Source organism: Leucoraja erinacea, chromosome 21, assembly GCF_028641065.1.
Source record: "Leucoraja erinacea ecotype New England chromosome 21, Leri_hhj_1, whole genome shotgun sequence".
Classification (NCBI taxonomy): Eukaryota; Metazoa; Chordata; class Chondrichthyes; order Rajiformes; family Rajidae; genus Leucoraja; species Leucoraja erinaceus.
This window is the reverse complement of record NC_073397.1, coordinates 37,859,221-37,878,423: the sequence shown is the minus strand read 5'-3', so window position 1 is coordinate 37,878,423 and position 19,203 is coordinate 37,859,221. Positions and strand designations below refer to the sequence as shown.

The window sequence follows — 19,203 nt, the reverse complement described above, 5'->3', positions numbered from 1 at the left end:
ACACTCACAATGGTGGCCTTACACACTCACAATGGTGACCTTACACGCTCACTATGGTGACCTTACACACTCACAATGGTGATCTTACACACTCACAATGGTGATCTTACACACTCACAATGGTGACCTTACACACTCACACTGGTGATCTTACACACTCACAATGGTGGCCTTACACACTCACAATGGTGACCTTACACGCTCACTATGGTGACCTTACACACTCACAATGGTGATCTTACACACTGACAATTGTGACCTTACACACTCACAATGGTGACCTTACACACTGATAATGGTGACCTTACACACTCACAATGGTGACCTTACACACTGACAATGCTGACCTTACACACTCACAATGGTGACCTTACACACTGACAATGGTGATCTTACACTCACAATGGTGACCTTACACACTCACAATGGTGACCTTACACACTCACAATGGTGACCTTACACACTGACAATGGTGACCTTACACACTCACAATGGTGACCTTACACACTCACAATGGTGACCTTACACAATCACAATGGTAACCTTACACACTCACAATGGTGACGTTACACACTCACAATGGTGACCTTACACACTCACAATGGTGACCTTACACACTCACAATGGTGACCTTACACACTCACAATGGTGACCTTACACACCACAGACCCTTTGGTGTGAAGCATTTGGATTTCTTTCCCTGGGCTTGAATCAAACCACTGCCTCGTGAGTCACAGTCGTGCAGTTCGGAAACAGGCCCTTCGGCCCAACTGGTCCATGCTGACCAAGACGCCCCATCTAAGCTAGTCCCATCTGCCCATATTTGATCCAAATCCCTTGTCCAGGTGTCGTTTAAATGATGTTATCTCTCCTGCATCAACTAACTCTTCTGGCAGCTCGTTCCATATAAGTGACAAAGTTGCCCCTCGGGTTCCGATTAAAATCTTCCCTGTCACACTTTAATTACCCTGCCCTGGGTAAAAGGCTGTGTGCTTTCACCCGAAGGTAGACACAAAATGCTGGAGTAACTCAGCGGGACAGGCAGCATCTCTGGAGCGAAGGAATGGGCGATGTTTCGGGTCGAGACCCTTCTTCAGATAGTGCTTTCACCCTATCTATATCTATCTCCCCTTGATGGTATACACCTCTAGAACATCACTTGTTGAAGGAATAAAGTCCCCGCTTGTCCAGACACTCGCTGTAGCTCAGGCCCTAGAGCCCAGGCAACATCCTCGTAAATCTTCTCTGCTTCCTTTCCAGCCTTGTGGCAGCCTTGCACTAAAGTAACGGGTAGCACTGGACTGTTTAACAAGAAACCCACGCAGACTGTCCAGCTACAACTGTCTGACATATCGCTGTCTTTTACTCAATCTCATTAAAAATAAAATAGAAACAATAAGAATACACGAATGTGTAATTTTGTAAATTTTTGGGGAAATATTTATAGAATTATTGAAACATAACAGATAATTAAGGGTTTGGACACGCTAGAGGCAGGAAACATGTTCCCGATGTTGGGGGAGTCCAGAACCAGGGGCCACAGTTTAAGAATAAGGGGTAAGCCATTTAGAACGGAGACGAGGAAACACTTTTTCTCACAGAGAGTTGTGAGTCTGAGGAATTCTCTGCCTCAGAATGTGGTGGAGGCCGGTTCTCTGGATACTTTCAAGAGAGAGCTAGATAGGGCTCTTAAAGATAGCGGAGTCAGGGGATATGGGGAGAAGGCAGGAACGGGGTACTGATTGGGGATGATCAACCATGATCACAGTGAATGGCGGTGCTGGCTCGAAGGGCCGAATGGCCTACTATTGTCACCTATTGTCTATTTTCAAAAGTTGTGCTGCTGCAAGTAAGAATGTCCGTGCCACATGACTATAAAACACACTCTTGGCTTTCTTGAAAGGGGAATTAGACAAAGGGGGGGGGGGGGGGGGGGGGGGGGGGGAGGGCAGACAGGTAGTGTCACGAGGGGGGGAGTGTGGAGGAGTGGGGCTAATGTGGACATTGAGGGATGACCATTGACATCGGATATAAATTGATATCCACATTTCTCCAAAAGTTGCCTTGTGGGATCAGAGAATGGAGAAGCTTTTGAGAAGTAAGTACACGAGAGGTGATCTTTGATTCCTTTGTACTCCTGCATCAGGAGTAGCAGGCAGCCAGCCGTTGCTGTATACAGCAGTGCAGGGAGGAACAAGGGTGCTGGTTACCTTGGCATGGTGCAAGTCCACTCCGTACATCGACAGCTTCTTGGCATTTTCCAGAAAGTTCATCTCTGCTTCTCCTGGCGTTAGCCCCCTGCAGTAAACATCACGATGCACAGACACTTATTGTCTCAGTGAGAAATCGGACACCGACATTGAAACAAGTTTGTCAGCCTTCAACTGATAACCTCCTTGTCAGATCGTTCATTGTGTGGAGCTCATTATGTCCCTCGTTACGAGGATAATCATTCTCACTGTCTCCTAATAATAGGATTTACTTCATCCGTTTAGTTTCAAGGATAAAGTTGCCATGGCTGAAGGCACTTTGAAACGGATCCCAACTTCCAGGTGTCATTGAGAGGAGTGGGCCATTCGGCCCATCAGGTGTGGCCCATCATTGGGGCTGATCCTCCTCCTCAATGCTCCTGCCCTCTCTCACCACATCTGTACGAGAGAACCTGCCCTCTCTGCTCCAGCTGTGCAGGGACACCGCACATCTGGGTGTGCAGGGACTGACCCCCGATGTCCAGACAGCCGGCACAGTGGTGCAGCGGGTAGAGCTGCTGCCCGATCCAGGCCTCGGGTGCTGTCTGCGTGGAGTTTGCACGCTCTCCCTGTGACCACGTGGGTTTTCTCCGGGTGCTCTGGTTTCCTCCTACATGCCAAAGACGTGCGGGTTTGTAGGTTAATTGTGTCGGTAGTGGGATAACATGGAGCTAATGTGGTCGGCATGGACTGGATGGGCCGAAGGGCCTGTTTCTAATCTGTATCTCTAAAACTAAAAGCTTAAACTACAACTTCTCCAGCCAAAACTGAAACCATCCCTGCCAGAACTGTGTGCGCTGTTATTATAGTCGAGTCGAGGATGGGGCCTGGTGCATCCACAAGTGACCAAGGCAAGGTGATTGGAGACCCAGTCGACCCGGGTTTGACCTTGCGATTGACTGCCCACTAACTGAGAATGAATGAAGACAGACACAGAGTGCTGGAGTAACTCAGTGGGTCAGGCAGCATCTGTGGAGAACATGGATAGGTGACGTTTCACAAAGTGCTGGAGTAACTCAGCGGGTCAGGCAGCATCTGTGGAGAACATGGATAGGTGACGTTTCACAGAGTGCTGGAGTAACTCAGCGGGTCAGGCAGCATCTGTGGAGAACATGGATAGGTGACGTTTCACAGAGTGCTGGAGTAACTCAGCGGGTCAGGCAGCATCTGTGGAGAACAGGATAGGTGACGTTTCACAGAGGGCTGGAGTAACTCAGCGGGTCAGGCAGCATCTGTGGAGCTAAGGAAATAGGCAACGTTTCGGGCCGAAACCCGGAAGGGTTTTGGCCTGAAACGTTGTCTATTTCCATAAGGATTTCGGCCCCAAAACGCTGGCTATTTCCTTCGCTCCATAGATGCTGCTGCACCATAACTCAGCGGGTCAGGCAGCATCTGTGGAGAAACATGGATAGGTGACGTTTCAGGTGGAGACCCTTTTTCATTGATCCATGTCAATGCTTGGGCTGGGAGGGTCCAGTTGTTGGCTGGGCAGAGGGGTGACCACACAGAGTGGACAGTGCTTTAACAATGTAGAGTGTTTACCTGTAGGACTTGTGCAGTTCCACCACCCTCTCCTCCAGCTCCTTTGTCTGATTTGGTGCAAAGCGGATCTCAGTCACGTAGTCTGGGCCGTGCTCCTCTGGGTCATAGTCCCCCAGCTCAGCCTGCACCGTGTACGAGCCCAGCAGTGCGTGCGTGACAAAGGAACACGGCAGTCGTCCAGAGATGATATCATCCCTCAGCTGCAGGCAAAGGTAATACCTGCACGGGACCACAGCAATCATTGGTGAGTCAGCACGCATCAAACTCCGCCATCCCGCCCACAGAGCCAGCACACTGGCACCCCCCCAGTCCAGCCCAGCCCTGCAGGGCACAGCCCAGCCCAGCTCATCCCAGCCCAGCCCAGCCCAGCCCAGCCCGGCATGGCACAGCCCGGCTCAACCAAGCCCAGTCCAGCCCTGCCCGGCCCAGCCCGCCCCAGCCCAGCCCAGCCCAGCCCAGCCCAGCCCGGCTCAACTCAGCCCAGCCCAGCCCAGCCCGGCCCAGCCCAGCCCAGCTCAGCCCAGCCCGGCCCAGCCCAGCCCAGCCCAGCCCGGCTCATCCCAGCCCGGCACAGCCCGGCACAGCCCTGCCCAGCCCAGTCCAGCCTGGCCCAGCCCAGCCCAGCTCATCCCAGCCCAGCCCAGCCCGGCATGGCACAGCACAGCCCAGCCCAGCCTGGCTCAACCCAGCCCAGCCCAGCCCGGCCCTGCCCAGCCCAGCCCAGCCCAGCCCAGCCCGGCACAGCCCAGCCCGGCACAGCCCAGCCCAGCCCAGCCCAGCCCAGCCCGGCCCAGCCCAGCCCAGCCCAGCCCAGCCCGGCATGGCACAGCCCAGCTCAGCCCAGCCCGGCCCAGCCCAGCCCGGCCCAGCCCAGCCCAGCCCAGCCTGGCACAGCCCAGCTCATCCCAGCCCTGCCCAGCTCAGCCTATTGTGCTGCATTTGAACCAAGAGCTCTGAAATAAGACGTCAGATTCCTGAATGGAAAATATTTGCCGACACATTAAACGCGGCTAGAGATGTAACAGCAAATTAGTAGCTGGGTAATTAGCACAGATCGAGGCAAGGAGACCATCTTCACTAAGAACGCGGGAGACAGGGGTCAGGAACCAGACTTCACCTGAATACATAACTTATATCCCAAGTAACTTTCCAAATTTGTGCCCGACAATTGATTTTGTTCAGGAAGGAACTACAGATGCCGGTTTAAACCGAAGATAGACACAAAATGCTGGAGTAACTCAGTGTGTCAGGCAGTATCTCTGGGGAGAAATACCAGGTGATGTTTCGGGTCGAGACCCTTCTTCAATCTGAAGAAGGCTGATATGTTACCTGCCCCGCTGAGTTACTCCAACATTTTGTCTAATTGGGTTAGAATTTAACCTCTGTCAAAATGATTGTAGTTTGAGCAAGTCACGGTGGTTGGTGAATCCAACCGGGTTCAAGAGTAAGCTGCAAGTTGAAAGGTCACAGGTGGGTGAAGAGGTCAGTTGGGTGAAAGGTCACAGTTGGGTGAGAGGTCACAGTTGGGTGAAGAGGTCACAGTTGGGTGAAAGGTCACACTTGGGTGAAAGGTCAATTAGGTGAAAGGTCACAGTTGAGTGAGGAGGTCACAGATGGGTGAAAGGTCACAGTTGGGTGAAAGGTCACAGTTGAGTGAGGAGGTCACAGTTGGGTGAGCTGTCCACACTAGTGTACTTAACTCAGCTCAGCGCAGGTCAGAATGTTGCAGCTGCACTGTCATCAAATGTCGGTCACTGTGAGGATGACGGACAAACTGTGATGTTTCAGCTGGTCCTGCAATGGTGGAACACACCTGTACACCTCTGCAGCCCCATGCAGCGCTAGCATTTATATCAACAGGGCTAGAATATAAAACCAGGGATGTAATGTTGAGGCTCGACAAGGCGCTGGGCCTGTACTCGCTGGAGTTTAGATGGATGAGGGGGTACCTCATAGAAATGTACAGAATAGTGAAAGGCCTGGATAGAGTGGATGTGGAAAGGATGTTTCCACTAGTGGGAGAGTCTAGGACCAGAGGTCACAGCCTCAGAATTAAAGGCGATGGGAAGGCGATGAGGAAGAATGTCTTTAGTCAGACGGTGGTGAATCTGTGGAATTATTTGCCACAGACGGGCTGTAGAGGCCAAATCAGTGGATATTTTTGAAGCAGAGATAGATAGATTCTTGATTAGTGCAGGTGTCAGGGTTATGGGGAGAAGGCAGGAGAATGGGCTTAAGAGGGAGAGATAGATCAGCCATGATAGAATGGTGGCGTAGACTTGAGACCAGCCAATGGTCCAGGAACAAGGCTCAAGGCTCAGTGTCACCTTCTCAAGGATATGTGTGGACAGACGATGCTGCCCTTGCTACCTGTACCTGAACCCATCAATGAGGACTATCGGCCAACCCCCTCATGAGTCTGTCAAACCATGGTGATGCTTACCTTGTGATATCTTCAGACAGTTCTGTCGGGTCTGGTGGGTAGAACTTCACAGTGAATGCAAGATGCCATGGGCCACCTGCAGAAGGAGGGAAGGTCAACCAGGTGAAGCATGGAGAGGTCAAGTAGTCCACATTGCCTGTATTAACCACACACAGAAAGGCAGAGCCCATGGCACAGCCTTGAAACCTACTCACACACAACAAAATGTGTTGTTGTGCACTAGAGCTGAGAGCTAGGAGATCCTCACCTCCGCCTCAAGATAATACACAATAAGTGCCACCTTAATACTGGCAAGGAAATGAAGAATATGTTTCATATTTTATAGAAGTGGTTAATATAACCTCTTTGACATATAGACAATAGACAATAGGTGAAGGAGTAGGCCATTCAGCCCTTCGAGCCAGCACCGCCATTCAATGTGATCATGGTCTACATCCCAGGGTACTCAAGGAGGTGGCTCTAGAAATCGTGGACGCTTTGGTGATCATTTTCCAATGTTCTATAGATTCAGGATCAGTTCCTGTGGATTGGAGGGTAGCTAATGTTATCCCACTTTTTAAGAAAGGCGGGAGAGAGATAGTATGGAAACAGGCCCTTCAGCCCAACTTGTCCATGCCAACCAAGATGCCCCATCTACACTCGTCCCACCTGCCTGTTTTTGGACCATATTCATGTACCTGCCCAAATGACTTTTGAACGATGGGATAGTCCCAGCCTCAACTACCTCCTCTGGCAGCTCGTTCCATACACCCACCACCCTCTGTGTGGAACCGCTAGAATGTGTGATGGGGCTAAGGGGAAAACATCATCGCTAGGTGAGGTGTTGGGAAAGACCAGTTCCCAGACTGGGGAACATGCACTAGAAGGAGTGTACTAGGTGGCATTGAACGCTGCAGAGGCAAGGCCAGCTTCATGCCCAATGGAGAGGGCTAAGATCTTGGATCTAGAACCTGGATCTGGAACTTGGACCTGGAGCCAGTTAGTGGTTATTATACGTCAACGTTTGACTTTCTTATTTGATTCATCGTCTTTTATTCCGCAACTTCTCCTACACCAGGAGCTTTTTTGTTCAATTAATTACTAAACATGATATAGAAAGTTTATCCGAGGCCCTTTTTCCCCAGGATATCGTGTGCTGGAAAATTAAATGATGGCCAAATTCAAGTAATCTATAGTTAATTATAGGTACACCTTCATCGGGTTTTGTAATTGGAATTGCATTCAGGATTACACGAGAACTGCCGACCAGCCACGGTTAACAGATGACTAAATCTTGAATACAAATTAAAGTTTAACGGCACAAAATCAATGGTTTCAAAACGTACATTTATTTTCAAAAGAAATACTAATTAAATGTTAAAGAATACCAGCCAACCCAACCTGTCAGTGGACTCGGTTCAAGCAACTGCTCAGTTAATTCAGCCCATTATTTTGCTTTCCTTAATGGAAAAAATATTGACTTTTCTATTTTAAACTTTCTAAGAGGCAAATGTCAGATAATATTCAGGCTGAATGCAATGATTCCTTCTGTGGATGTGAGGCAAGTTTGCACCATTTGCCCAGATCTACCTGCTCAAGAGGATGGGCAAGACAGATCAGAAGCCCACATGACCAGTGTAAATGGGATAAGTTGGCTAGTGTGGACAAGTTGGGCCGAAGGGCCTGTTTCCATGCTGTAAGACTTTACAACCAAGTCTTGCTGCTCTGTTGCAGGAAGAGATAGAGGCTCAAGAACTCCAGGGGTAAACTTAGTTTGGGTTCTATTCTGCGCAAATACGCCCTGATGCATAATCACTGCAGCAATCCTACATAATCTGCAGCATCATGCGTGGTCTACATCTACACTGCAGCATCATGCATGGTCTACACTACAGCATCATGCGTGGTCTACATCTATACTGCAGCATCATGCATGGTCTACACTACAGCATCATGCGTGGTCTACACTGCAGCATCATGCGTGGTCTACACTGCAGCATCATGTGTGGTCTACACTGCAGCATCATGCATGGTCTACACTGCAGCATCATGCATGGTCTACATCTACACTGCAGCATCATGCATGGTCTACACTGCAGCATCATGCATGGTCTACACTGCAGCATCATGCATGGTCTACACACAGTGACATATTCCACATCGAGTACAAGCACAAAGTCAAAGACTGGGCATCATTTGATACATTAATGAATCAGAAGCAAGCATTGGCTTGAGGTGGGTGGACGGAATTTTAAAGGGAGGTTTGAAGGGAAAGTTTTCTTTTATTTTTACACAGAGAGGTCGTTATTAGGACTAAGCCAGAAATAGAAAGCTACAGATCACCTGGTGTATAAATCTGACAAGAAAATGACAGTGGAGCGCGCACACGCATTCAGATGAGCGCGTAATGACTAGAGAGGGGAAAGCATGAGAGGCAAGGTGACGGCATTGACTGGTGAAGGGTACTGCATCTACCTGGTGACTGTGAGTAACATTGACACAGACGGGCATGTAGGAGACGTGATGTAAGTGGGCTTGCTGCGATAGTGAACAACAGCGTGATGTAAGTGGGCTTGCTGCGATAGTGAACAACAGCGTGATGTAAGTGGGCTTGCTGCGATAGTGAACAACAGCGTGATGTAAGTGGGCTTGCTGCTATAGTGAACAACAGCGTGATGTAAGTGGGCTTGCTGCGATAGTGAGTGCATACAAGACCAGCGTTAACACAGGACTGCGGGGAACAGTGAATCTATTCTCAGCACCAACGGTAAACGGATGTCTGATTGTCGGCAAGGAGGTGGAGAAAAAAACTCACTTCGAATTTGTTTCTTTATATCTTTTGACGGGTCGAGCCAGTTCTGAAAACAAAAATAAAATAAATATCAGGAAAGCGGCAAATGTCCATACAACCACTTTTCACAAGAGGCAAGTGTCTAATAAACCAGTTAACAAGATCTCAAGTTAGAAGATATGTACAAAGACCTTAACAAAGCATGATTATTCACCATTATGTTTGTTAGAATAAAACAGCAGAGCCTGGTATAACGTTGGAGTCAGTGCTGAATGAGTTTATTTTAATGTGTAGGAGGGAACTGCAGATGCTGGTTAGTCTGAAGAAGGGTCTCGACCTGAAACATCACCCATTCCTTCTCTCCAGAGATGCTGCCCGTCCCACTGAGTTACAGCAGCCTTTTGTTTCTCTCCGAGAAGAATGGTATTATTGATACAGCTTTAAGAATGAGTGGTTGGCCATTTAGGACTGAGATGAGGAAAATCTTCTTCACCCAGAGAGTTGTGAATCTGTGGAATTCTCTGCCACAGAAGGCAGTGGAGGCCAATTCACTGGATGTTTTCAAGAGAGAGTTAGATTTAGCTCTTAGGGCTAAAGGAATCAAGGGATATGGGGAGAAAGCAGGAACGAGGTACTGATTGTGGATGATCAGCCTTGATCATATTGAATGGTAGTGCTGGCTCGAAGGGCCGAATGGCCTCCTGCTGCACCTATTGTCGATGTTTCTACAACCAAAACTGTATTTTATTTCCAGCCTTCATTAAGCATCAGTCACGTAAATAGAAAACTGATGGCTTCACTTCTGCCGAGCCTCACAAAATATGATGAGCTCTGAACCGCTACTCTAGCTCCTGTGATTACATTGCAAACCTGTGATTGTGCCCAGGCCTAATCCTGAGGCACAACATCAATAAATGCAGAAGCTAGCAGCGTGCAGTTTATCGGCAATCAGCATCAATGGTTAAACTGTCTGCACTCATTACTTGCGGGACGGCTTCAACAATGGGGCTTTCATGCAACTTAAAGACAGCAACACAAAGATTATATTAGGAAACAGCAAAAATAAGTTCAACTATAAAAGTAAAACTATAAAAACTATAAATACTTGTTGGAAATATTCCCACAAATCACTCAATCCCCACAACCGTTGTTTTGTTCTTGTAATGAGCCCTGACTTGGTCGGTTTGTTCTGATGGTCCCAACAGCAATTACAGATAGATTCTAGAAACATAGACAATAGGTGCAGGAGTAGGCCATTCGGCCCTTCGATATGATCATGGTTGATCATCCAGAATCAGTACCCCATTCCTGCCTTCTCCCCATATCCCTTGATTCCGTTAGCCGTCAGAGCTGAATCTAACTCTCTCTTGAATACATCTCCACTACTGTGGGCTGCGCCTGAAAAAAAAGCTGGGCTTTGCAATGATCACTGCACCCATGACACGTGGACTGCTCCTGGTTCCCAATGACACGTTTTATGAGCTTGCACTAATAACTCTGCAGATGTTATCAGATGTGTCTGTGGGAGAGAGGTCCAGGGGTCTCCCCACCCCTATGGACAGTGATGCAATGGTGGGGTCCAAGGGTCTCCCCACCCCTATGGGCAGTGATGCAATGGTGGGGTCCAGGGGTCTCCCCACCCCTATGGACAGAGTGATGTCACCACAAAGGCAACACCACACAGAGGAAGGGATGGGGGGAGAACTTTGTTTCTAGTTTACACACCCAGACTTTCTCCACATTAGCAACCGGTCGCCATGAAACCCACACACAAATAGACAGGAAGAAATGAAACACAAAATGCTGGAGTAACTCAGCGGGACCGGCAGCAGCATCTCTGGAGAGAAGGAATGGGTGACGTTTCGGGTCGAGGTCTTTCTTCGAACTGAGCGGTCCAATGAAGTATCTCGACCCAAAACGTCGCCCATTCCTTCTCTCCAGAGATGTTGCCTGTCCCGCTGGGTTACTCCAGCATTTTGTGTCGATCTTCGGTTTAAACCGGCATCTGCAGTTCACTCCGACAGGAAAAAATTAAATGTTGGCTTAATTAGTTTGCATGTAAATATGATGGCAATGTGAAAACAGCTGGTCACCTAGTGGTCACCTAGTGGTCACCTACCACTCTGTTCCGTTCTGAATAAGTTCATGAAGGCAGAATTAGGCCATTCGGCCCATGAAGTCTGCCCCGCCATTCAATCATGGCTGATCTATCTCTCCCTCCTAACCCCATTCTCCTGCCTTCTCCCCATAACCCCGGACACCTGCACTAATCAAGAATCTATCTGTCTCTGCCTTAAAATTATCCATCGGTAATAATCCAAGAATCACATTGAAAATCCCAAGTAAAGGCTTTGTGGGGCGGGGGGGTGGGGGGGGGGGGGGGGGGGGGGGTCGGGGGGGACTCGCAGAGCAGCAACCCCAACCAGGAACATTCTTCCCTCCTCATTCCCCACTCCAGTTACTCTCATGGTTGAATCCTCTGCCAATTTCTCCATTTGGAACCTGGATGTTCCTGGTCTCTGGGGACACCTCATCTTCTGGTAATTTGGCTTGTGAAGTCAGCCAATCACTGGCTCTGTCCGTGCTGAATAGCTTCTTGTTTGAGCTGGGATTTTATATCTGTGATAACTGTTACAGCCAAGCTCAATCACCGACAGCTTGGGTAATAAATCATCAGAATGACATTTCAGCAGAATGCCCAGACAGTCCGTGAATGTGTAAAACCAGACAATTATCCAGCATCCGTGAAGGCAGGACACCAGACTACACATTACAGCAACCCCCGAGATATTCACAAACCTCATAGCTGCTGCTGCTGCTGCTGTTGCTGCTGGTGCTGCTGCAACCCAGACTGGCTGTGTGGAGTTGTACATCTCTCTCTCTCTGACGAGAGTTCAGCAACACTCTCTGTGTGTACGTGTTGTGTGTACGTGTTGCGTGTACTCTCCGTGTGTACTCTCCGTGTGTATGCGCTGCATGGTCGGCAGTGTTTCTTGGACCAAAGACCCAGACGCACGGTGCCAGGTTTGACTCACCTTCTGACTGTCGGAGTCGCAGAAGGTCAGGCCGTAGTAATCCTTCTCCAGCAGGTTGAGGTGCTCACACACAAGATCAAAGAGAAGTTGGCCTTTGGCTCGCTTCTACACAGTGGAGAGAAGGCAGAGTGTTATCCTTATTGATCACCCATCTTCACCACCCTAGTATTGATTTTGGAAAGCAGTGACCGGATCAGCCAGAGTCAGCATGGATTTATGAAAGGGAAATCATGCTTGACTAATCTTCTGGAATTCTTTGAGGATGTAACAAGCAGAATGAATACTCCTGCATCTATTTTTCTGTTTCTATACCAAGTATTGATTACCCATCTTCACCACCCTAGTATTGATCCCTTATTGATCACCAATCTATATTTGGGGTGCAAGATAATGCGAAATATTCTTTTAAAATATTTCTAATACCTATTTTTTTTTTTTTTACTGATTTGTGTATATGTGAGTCAATGGCTGTTGTGTTTTGTTCTTTTTAAACCGAAGGAGATGCAATGGAATGACAATAAACGTATTCTATATTCACCACCCTGGTATTGATACCAAGTATTGATTACTGATCTTCACCGGGTTAGATCTTCACGAAGGACAAGTGGTGATTTCACCGTGTGTCATCATCTCCACTTCCTCATCGTTCGAGGCAAATACATTTAATTGTCTTGGGCTGGGACAATTTTAATGTTCTCTCTGCTCACTTGGCATTTGTGTTGGGATTTCAGCGGGCCTTTCACATTGTGTTTCTCAAGCCTCATTATCCACTCAGACTTCACTGGCGAGCCGTTAAATTACACAACATTGAAGAATAAACACTGCCGCATCGGCAACGCAATTACACCCAGTCTGATTCTTTCCAAATAGACAGATCAATTGGCCTGCAGCAACAGCAAATAAACGCGCATATCTTGATGTGGCTTAAATGAACGAAGAAATCTATAAACCAGCTGCTCCCTCTCTCTTGCTCCCCGCTCTCTCCTTCCCCCTCTCCCTCTCTCTCGCTCCTCCTCTCCCCCGCTCTCTCTCGTTCCCCCTCTCTCTCACTCCCCCCTCTCACTCTCAACCTCTCTCTCTCTCTCACTCCCTCTCTCTCCTTCCCCCTCTCCCTCTCTCTCTCTCCTCCTCTCCCCCGCTCTCTCTCTCTCACTCTCTCTCTCTCTCACTCTCTCTCTCTCTCTCTCTCTCACTCCCTCTCTCGCTCCCCCCTCTCTCTCTCTCGCTCCCCCTCTATCTCTCCCCTCTCTCCTTCCCCCCCTCTCTCTCGCACCCCCCTCTCACTCTCAACCTCTCTCTCTCTCTCTCTCTCTCTCCTCTCCTTCCCCCTCTCTCTCACTCCCCCTCTCTCTCCTTCCCCCTCTCTCTCGCTCCACCTCCTTTAGATGGTATAAGGGACGGGATGAAGTTGACTTCCTTTACACCGATTCATCGTAACAATTTGAGACAAACCATGGCAGCTGCTGCCATCAACAGGGACATCTTGTATGAATCATTTCTTTAACTCATTTACAGCCGTTATTTGCCGCAGTGTATGTAATTTTGTGTAACGAGGTGTGTGATTTTGAAGAGTTACAGAAACACTTTGTACCGCAGCGTGACATTACAGAATTTAAGGCATTCGCTATTTTTGAGAACAAACGTTTTACGGCAGTACGTGAATGAATGAACTGCAGATGGTGTTTGTCCAATGTGTGCTGGGCCACAGTCTGGTGTAGAGGAGGCCCAGGACAGAAGAGGCAGTTCACCCCTCCCTCTCATCCTCCCCCCCCCCCCCCCGCTCTGTCTGTCTCTCTCTCTCTCTCTCTCTGCATCATCCCATCCACTCCATCGTGATGTTGTCTCATTGGCCTGAGTTGTCCATGTGTCCATGTGTCCATGGCAGATTTAAAGCCGTCTCCCCTCATTGGGCAGAGATTGTATTAGACATTACAGGCAACATTATTTTACAACATGATGCCACCAGATTGTAACAACTTCTCGAGAAGATTTGAGCAGATTAGCAAACATAAGGGCGGGCACGGTGGCGCAGCGGTAGAGTTGCCGCCTTACAGCGAATTCAGCACCAGAGACCCGGGTTTGATCCCGACTACGGGCGCTGTCTGTACGGAGTTTGCACGTTCTCCCCGTGACCTGCGTGGGTTTTCTCCGAGATCTTCGGTTTCCTCCCACACTCCAAAGACGTGCAGGTTTGTAGGTTAATTGGCTTGGTGTAAATGCAAATTGTCCCCAGTGGGTGTTGGGTGGTGATAATGTATGGGGATCGCTGGTTGGCACCGACCCGATGGGCCGAAGGGCCTGTTTCTGCGCTGTACCTCTAAACAAACCACAAGTGTTTAATCTGCGCAAAGAAATGTGAAATTTGAAATGCCCCGATCCACGTGTGGGATCTGTGGATATGTGGTACAGAGAGAGCCAGCACACGGCCGACCTATCCCCTGCCCGGACACTGTCTTGTCCATCATTCACCCTGAATATATTCGGTAAATCCGAGAAGATTTGAATGAAGGGCAAACTCACAGAGAGGGTACAAAACCGCTGGAGAAACTCAGTCTGAAGAAGGGTTTCGGCTATTTCCTTCGCTCCATAGATGCTGCTGCACCCGCTGAGTTTCTCCAGCATTTTTGTCTACCTTCGATTTTCCAGCATCTGCAGTTCCTTCTTAAACAAGATTACAGAGAGGCCTGAGGGTTGGTTGCAAAATGAAGGCATGAATGTGAGAAACGTCGACAGTGGGAAGATCAAAGTCCCTTTGCTCTCTCTTCATCCTGCTGGTGGGTGAATGGAAGCATCGGATTCATTATTGCAGCCTGTCTCTAGTAATTAGACAACAGCAGAGCCATGGCTGGGGTGGTGACAGTGGTGGAGAAGGTACAGTCTCCATGTCTCATTGTAGACCCAGAGCCCAAACCCCACATCCACGACCTTACTCAGAGCGGGCAGGTACAGTAGATGTGGGGGAGGGGTGGGGGGTGGGAGATCAGCAGACACATCCCACAGTATAGACACATTAATCACCCAACAACTAATTATGGAGTCACCCCAGTGATATATCGTTACCCTGGTCATATTATCATGCCTTTGTCACTGGGATAATGAACCATTTAGCCTAAAGAGCCTAAAGACTCCGTGAAAAGAGCAGATTGAGAAAGATCACGTTACACAGTTATAGGCAGCTCTGCCATGAGTCTGGTGGCTAATGAGATCATTGTGAGCTAATTAATATTGTGTTGGAATTGAAGACGTTTGTACAGGCAGAAGGCAGAGGGGAGAATAGAGATGTAGAAATATTGCAACATTCCTGGCAATGCTCAGCAAACCACACAGCCCCCACGGTGATGGTCGTGCCTCAGCTTCACCATGTCGGGCAGGAGGTGCAGCCTACAGTCACACAGCAACAGCCAGAGAACAGTGAAAGGCTTGGATAAAGTGGATGTGAGGAGGATGTTTCCACCAGTGGGAGAGTCTAGGACTAGAGGGCACGGCCTCAGAATTAAAGGATGGTCTTTTAGGAAGGAGGTGAGGGAAAATGTCTCTAGTCAGAGGGTGGTGAATCTGTGGAATTCATTGCCACACAGACGGCTGTGGAGGCCACAAGTCAGTGGATATATTTAAGGCAGAGATAGATAGATTCCTAATTAGTACGGGCTTCAGGGGTTATGGGGAGAAGGCAGGAGAATGGAGTTAGGAGGGAGAGATAGATCAGCCATGATTGAATGGTGGAGTAGACTTGATGGGCCGAATGGCCTAATTCTACCCCTGTCACCTTATGAGCTACTTGCCCATAACCATCAGGTTCTTGAACCGACCTCACACACATGCGTCCTGGCCCCTTGTTGCAGAACAAGGTTGCCCACCCCTGCTCTATGGACACACTAGGACTCCACAGATCATTCCAGAGTCTCTGGGAGCTTGTGTGTCGGAAATAGCAGAAGTACATTAAATATCTCACTTTCACCACTTCAACTTTCCCACTGCACTATCTTCAAAGTTGTGATCAATTTTTCTCGGGCCAGGAAGGATTTAACCTCACGCAATCTTAAATTGCCCCAAATATACATCAGCTTTCAGTCCACTGTGATTAATCTGCAGGAAATCAAACTTGTAGTGTGCAGGCTCAGTACACAGATGGCAGAGAGTCTGGTGGCAAAGAGTAACTCAGCGGGTCAGGCAGCATCTGTGGAGAACATGGATAGGTGACGTTTCACAGAGTGCTGGAGTAACTCAGCGGGTACAGCAGCATCTATGGAGCTAAGGAAATAGGCAACGTTTCAGGCCGAAACCCGGAAGGGTTTCGGCCTGAAACGTTGCCTATTTCCATAAGGATTTCGGCCCCGAAACGTTGCCTATTTCCTTCGCTCCATAGATGCTGCTGCACCATAACTCAGCGGGTCAGGCAGCATCTGTTGAGAACATGCATTGGTGACGTTTCACAGAGTGCTGGAGTAACTCAGCGGGTCAGGCAGCATCTGTTGAGAACATGGATAGGTGACGTTTCACAAAGTGCTGGAGTAACTCAGCGGGTCAGGCAGCATCTGTGGAGAACATGGATAGGTGACGTTTCACAGAGTGCTGGAGTAACTCAGCGGGTCAGGCAGCATCTGTGGAGAACATGGATAGGTGACGTTTCACAGAGTGCTGGAGTAACTCAGCGGGTCAGGCAGCATCTGTGAAGTGCATGGTTTAGTCTTTCCTGGCATTATTTTGTATATTTTACCCAAGCAATATCTCCTTGTGAAGCAAGCTCCATGTCCTAAGTGATAGGAGACATTTGCTATGTCGCTCTTCCAGGGAGATGCTAAATGCATTTCGTTGTCTCTGTACTGTACACTGACAATGACAATTAAAGTTGAATCTGAATCTGAATCTGAGGAGCAGAATTAGGCCATTCGGCCCATCAAGTCTACTCCGCCATTCAATCATGGCTGATCTACCTCTCCCTCCTAACCCCATTTGTCTACAACAAACATTTTAGCAATTAGATAATACATGAAACTTGTGCTGTAGATTCATCAATGTATCTAAACTAATGAGGACAAAGCACGATTACAATAATTTAGAAGAACATATCTGCCAGCCCCGGAACAGCTTGATACTGCATCGATGTTGTGACATGTGGAGGAGCCTGCTCATCTTCACACACACAGCAGCCAATGGGACAGTTGTCACCCATCATACAGTGATACAGTGTGGAAACAGGCCCTTCGGCCCAACTTGCCCACACCGGCCAACATGCACCACCTACACTAGACAATAGACGATAGGTGCAGGAGTAGGCCATTCAGCCCTTCCAGCCAGCACCGCCATTCAATGTGATCATGGCTGATCATCCCCAATCAGTACCCCGTTCCTGCCTTCTCCCCATATCCCCTGACTCTGCCATCTTTAAGAGCCCTATCTAGCTCTCTCTTGAAAGCATCCAGAGAACTGGCCTCAACTACCTTCTGAGGCAGAGAATTCCACAGATATTCCACCTGTCCCTTCACTAGTCCCATCTGCCCGCGTTTGGTCTAAATCCCTCCAAATCTGTCCTTTCCATGTACCTGTCTAACTGTTTCTTAAACGTTGGGACAGTCCCACCTCCTCTGGCAGCTCGTTCCATACACCCACCACCCTTTGTGTCTCTCAGCTCTTGGACTTTGCTTGAATTGGAGTCTGCAAACTATTATTGGGAGCAAGGAGAAGGCCGAGCATTTCCCCACCAGAACAAGGATCAAAACCGGGTTGAGGGTCTTGAGATGCAGCGTGGAGACGGGCCCTTTAGCCCAGCGAGTGGACGCTAACCATCGATGCGTTGTACAGTAGCACGGAGCGGGGACAAACTAGGCTCAACGCTGCTGTAACTGTCGCTGAATGTGTGTGTGTGTGTGTGAAAAATCCCCAGCAGCAACTCGAGAGATTCCTTCTGGAACTTTCCTTCAAGCAAGTTCCCAGATAGGTCAAGTAATGAAGCTGGTGGCATCACCGAGCTCCATGCGGGCAGCAGCTCTAATTGGAAAGGTTCATTATCAATATTTCACCTCCTGAATGGTAATCAATATTTCACTGCACCTAACCTGCAGTGTGGGAAAGGACAAAGACTCTTCCAAATGTTGCGCTAGATGTTCGCAGAGGCTGAGAAATGTCTTTAAAAATATCCACACAGATAATAAATGGCATGAGAAGGTTAACAATGATGAAGTCATCCAGCACAGCCTCACATCCAGTTGGCAACTTGACCAGACTAAATCATTTGCAAGTTAATGTTCCCAACATTGCCCAGGGACCTCAAACTCCTTCTCCTACAAATTAACACAATTTGCTTGATCTACAGTTTTTAAACATAATCTACAATAAACTGGATGAAACGTTGACCGTTTACTGCCCGTTTACTGCCCGTTTACTGCCCGTTTACTGCCCGTTTACTGCCCGTTTACTGACCGTTTACTGCCCGTTTACTGGCCGTTTACTGGCCGTTTACTGCCCGTTTACTGACCGTTTACTGCCCGTTTACTGCCCGTTTACTGCCTGCAGAGAATGCCAAGCAATTACCTCACAAAGCTAGAAATTGATTTAAAACAGGTAACGTGATGTGATCCAGGCCGGAGGTGAAACGCAGAGACTGTGGTCCTTCCTGGCGGCCATTCCATCTTCACTCTTTAGGGAACGGGGGTTCCCCTCTTCCATTATACATGAGGCTCTCACTAGGGTCTCCTCGATATCCCGCAGCTCCCCCTCCCTCCATGCGTAACAAGGACAGAGCCCCCCTTGTCCTCTCCTTCCACCCCACCAGCCGTCACATACACCATATAATCATCCAACACTTTCACCTCCTCCAACGGGATCCCACCACTGGCCACATCTCCCCATCTCCACCTCTTTCTGCTTTCCACAGAGACCATTCCTTCCGTAACTCCCTGGTCAATTTGTCCCTTCCCACCCAAACCACCCCCTCCCCAGGTACTTTCCCCTGCAACAACAGGAGATGCAACACCTGTCCCTTTACCTCCCCCCTCGACTCCATCCAAGGACCCAACAGTCTTTTCAGGTGAGGCAGAGGTTCACCTGCACCTCCTCCAACCTCATCTACTGTATCCGCTGTTCCAGGTGTCAACTTCTCAACATCGACGAGACCAAGTGCAGGCTCGGCGATCGTTTTGCTGAACACCTCCGCTCAGTCCGCCT

At 48.8% G+C, this 19,203-nt stretch overlaps 1 protein-coding gene across 2 annotated transcripts in view; it reads right to left on the bottom strand.

Moving 5' to 3' along the window:
• The window catches only part of LOC129707556 (band 4.1-like protein 1), a 127,024-nt gene that overhangs the window by 41,015 nt on the left and 66,806 nt on the right, over positions 1–19,203 (bottom strand). For both annotated transcript variants that reach the window (XM_055652695.1, XM_055652696.1), the window contains exons 4-8: positions 12,040–12,144; positions 9,029–9,071; positions 6,235–6,310; positions 3,792–4,010; positions 2,211–2,298 (exon numbers count right to left, since the gene is read on the bottom strand). In XM_055652695.1, coding sequence (XP_055508670.1) covers positions 2,211–2,298; positions 3,792–4,010; positions 6,235–6,310; positions 9,029–9,071; positions 12,040–12,144 — 531 coding nt within the window. The remainder of the gene's footprint in view (positions 1–2,210; positions 2,299–3,791; positions 4,011–6,234; positions 6,311–9,028; positions 9,072–12,039; positions 12,145–19,203) is intronic.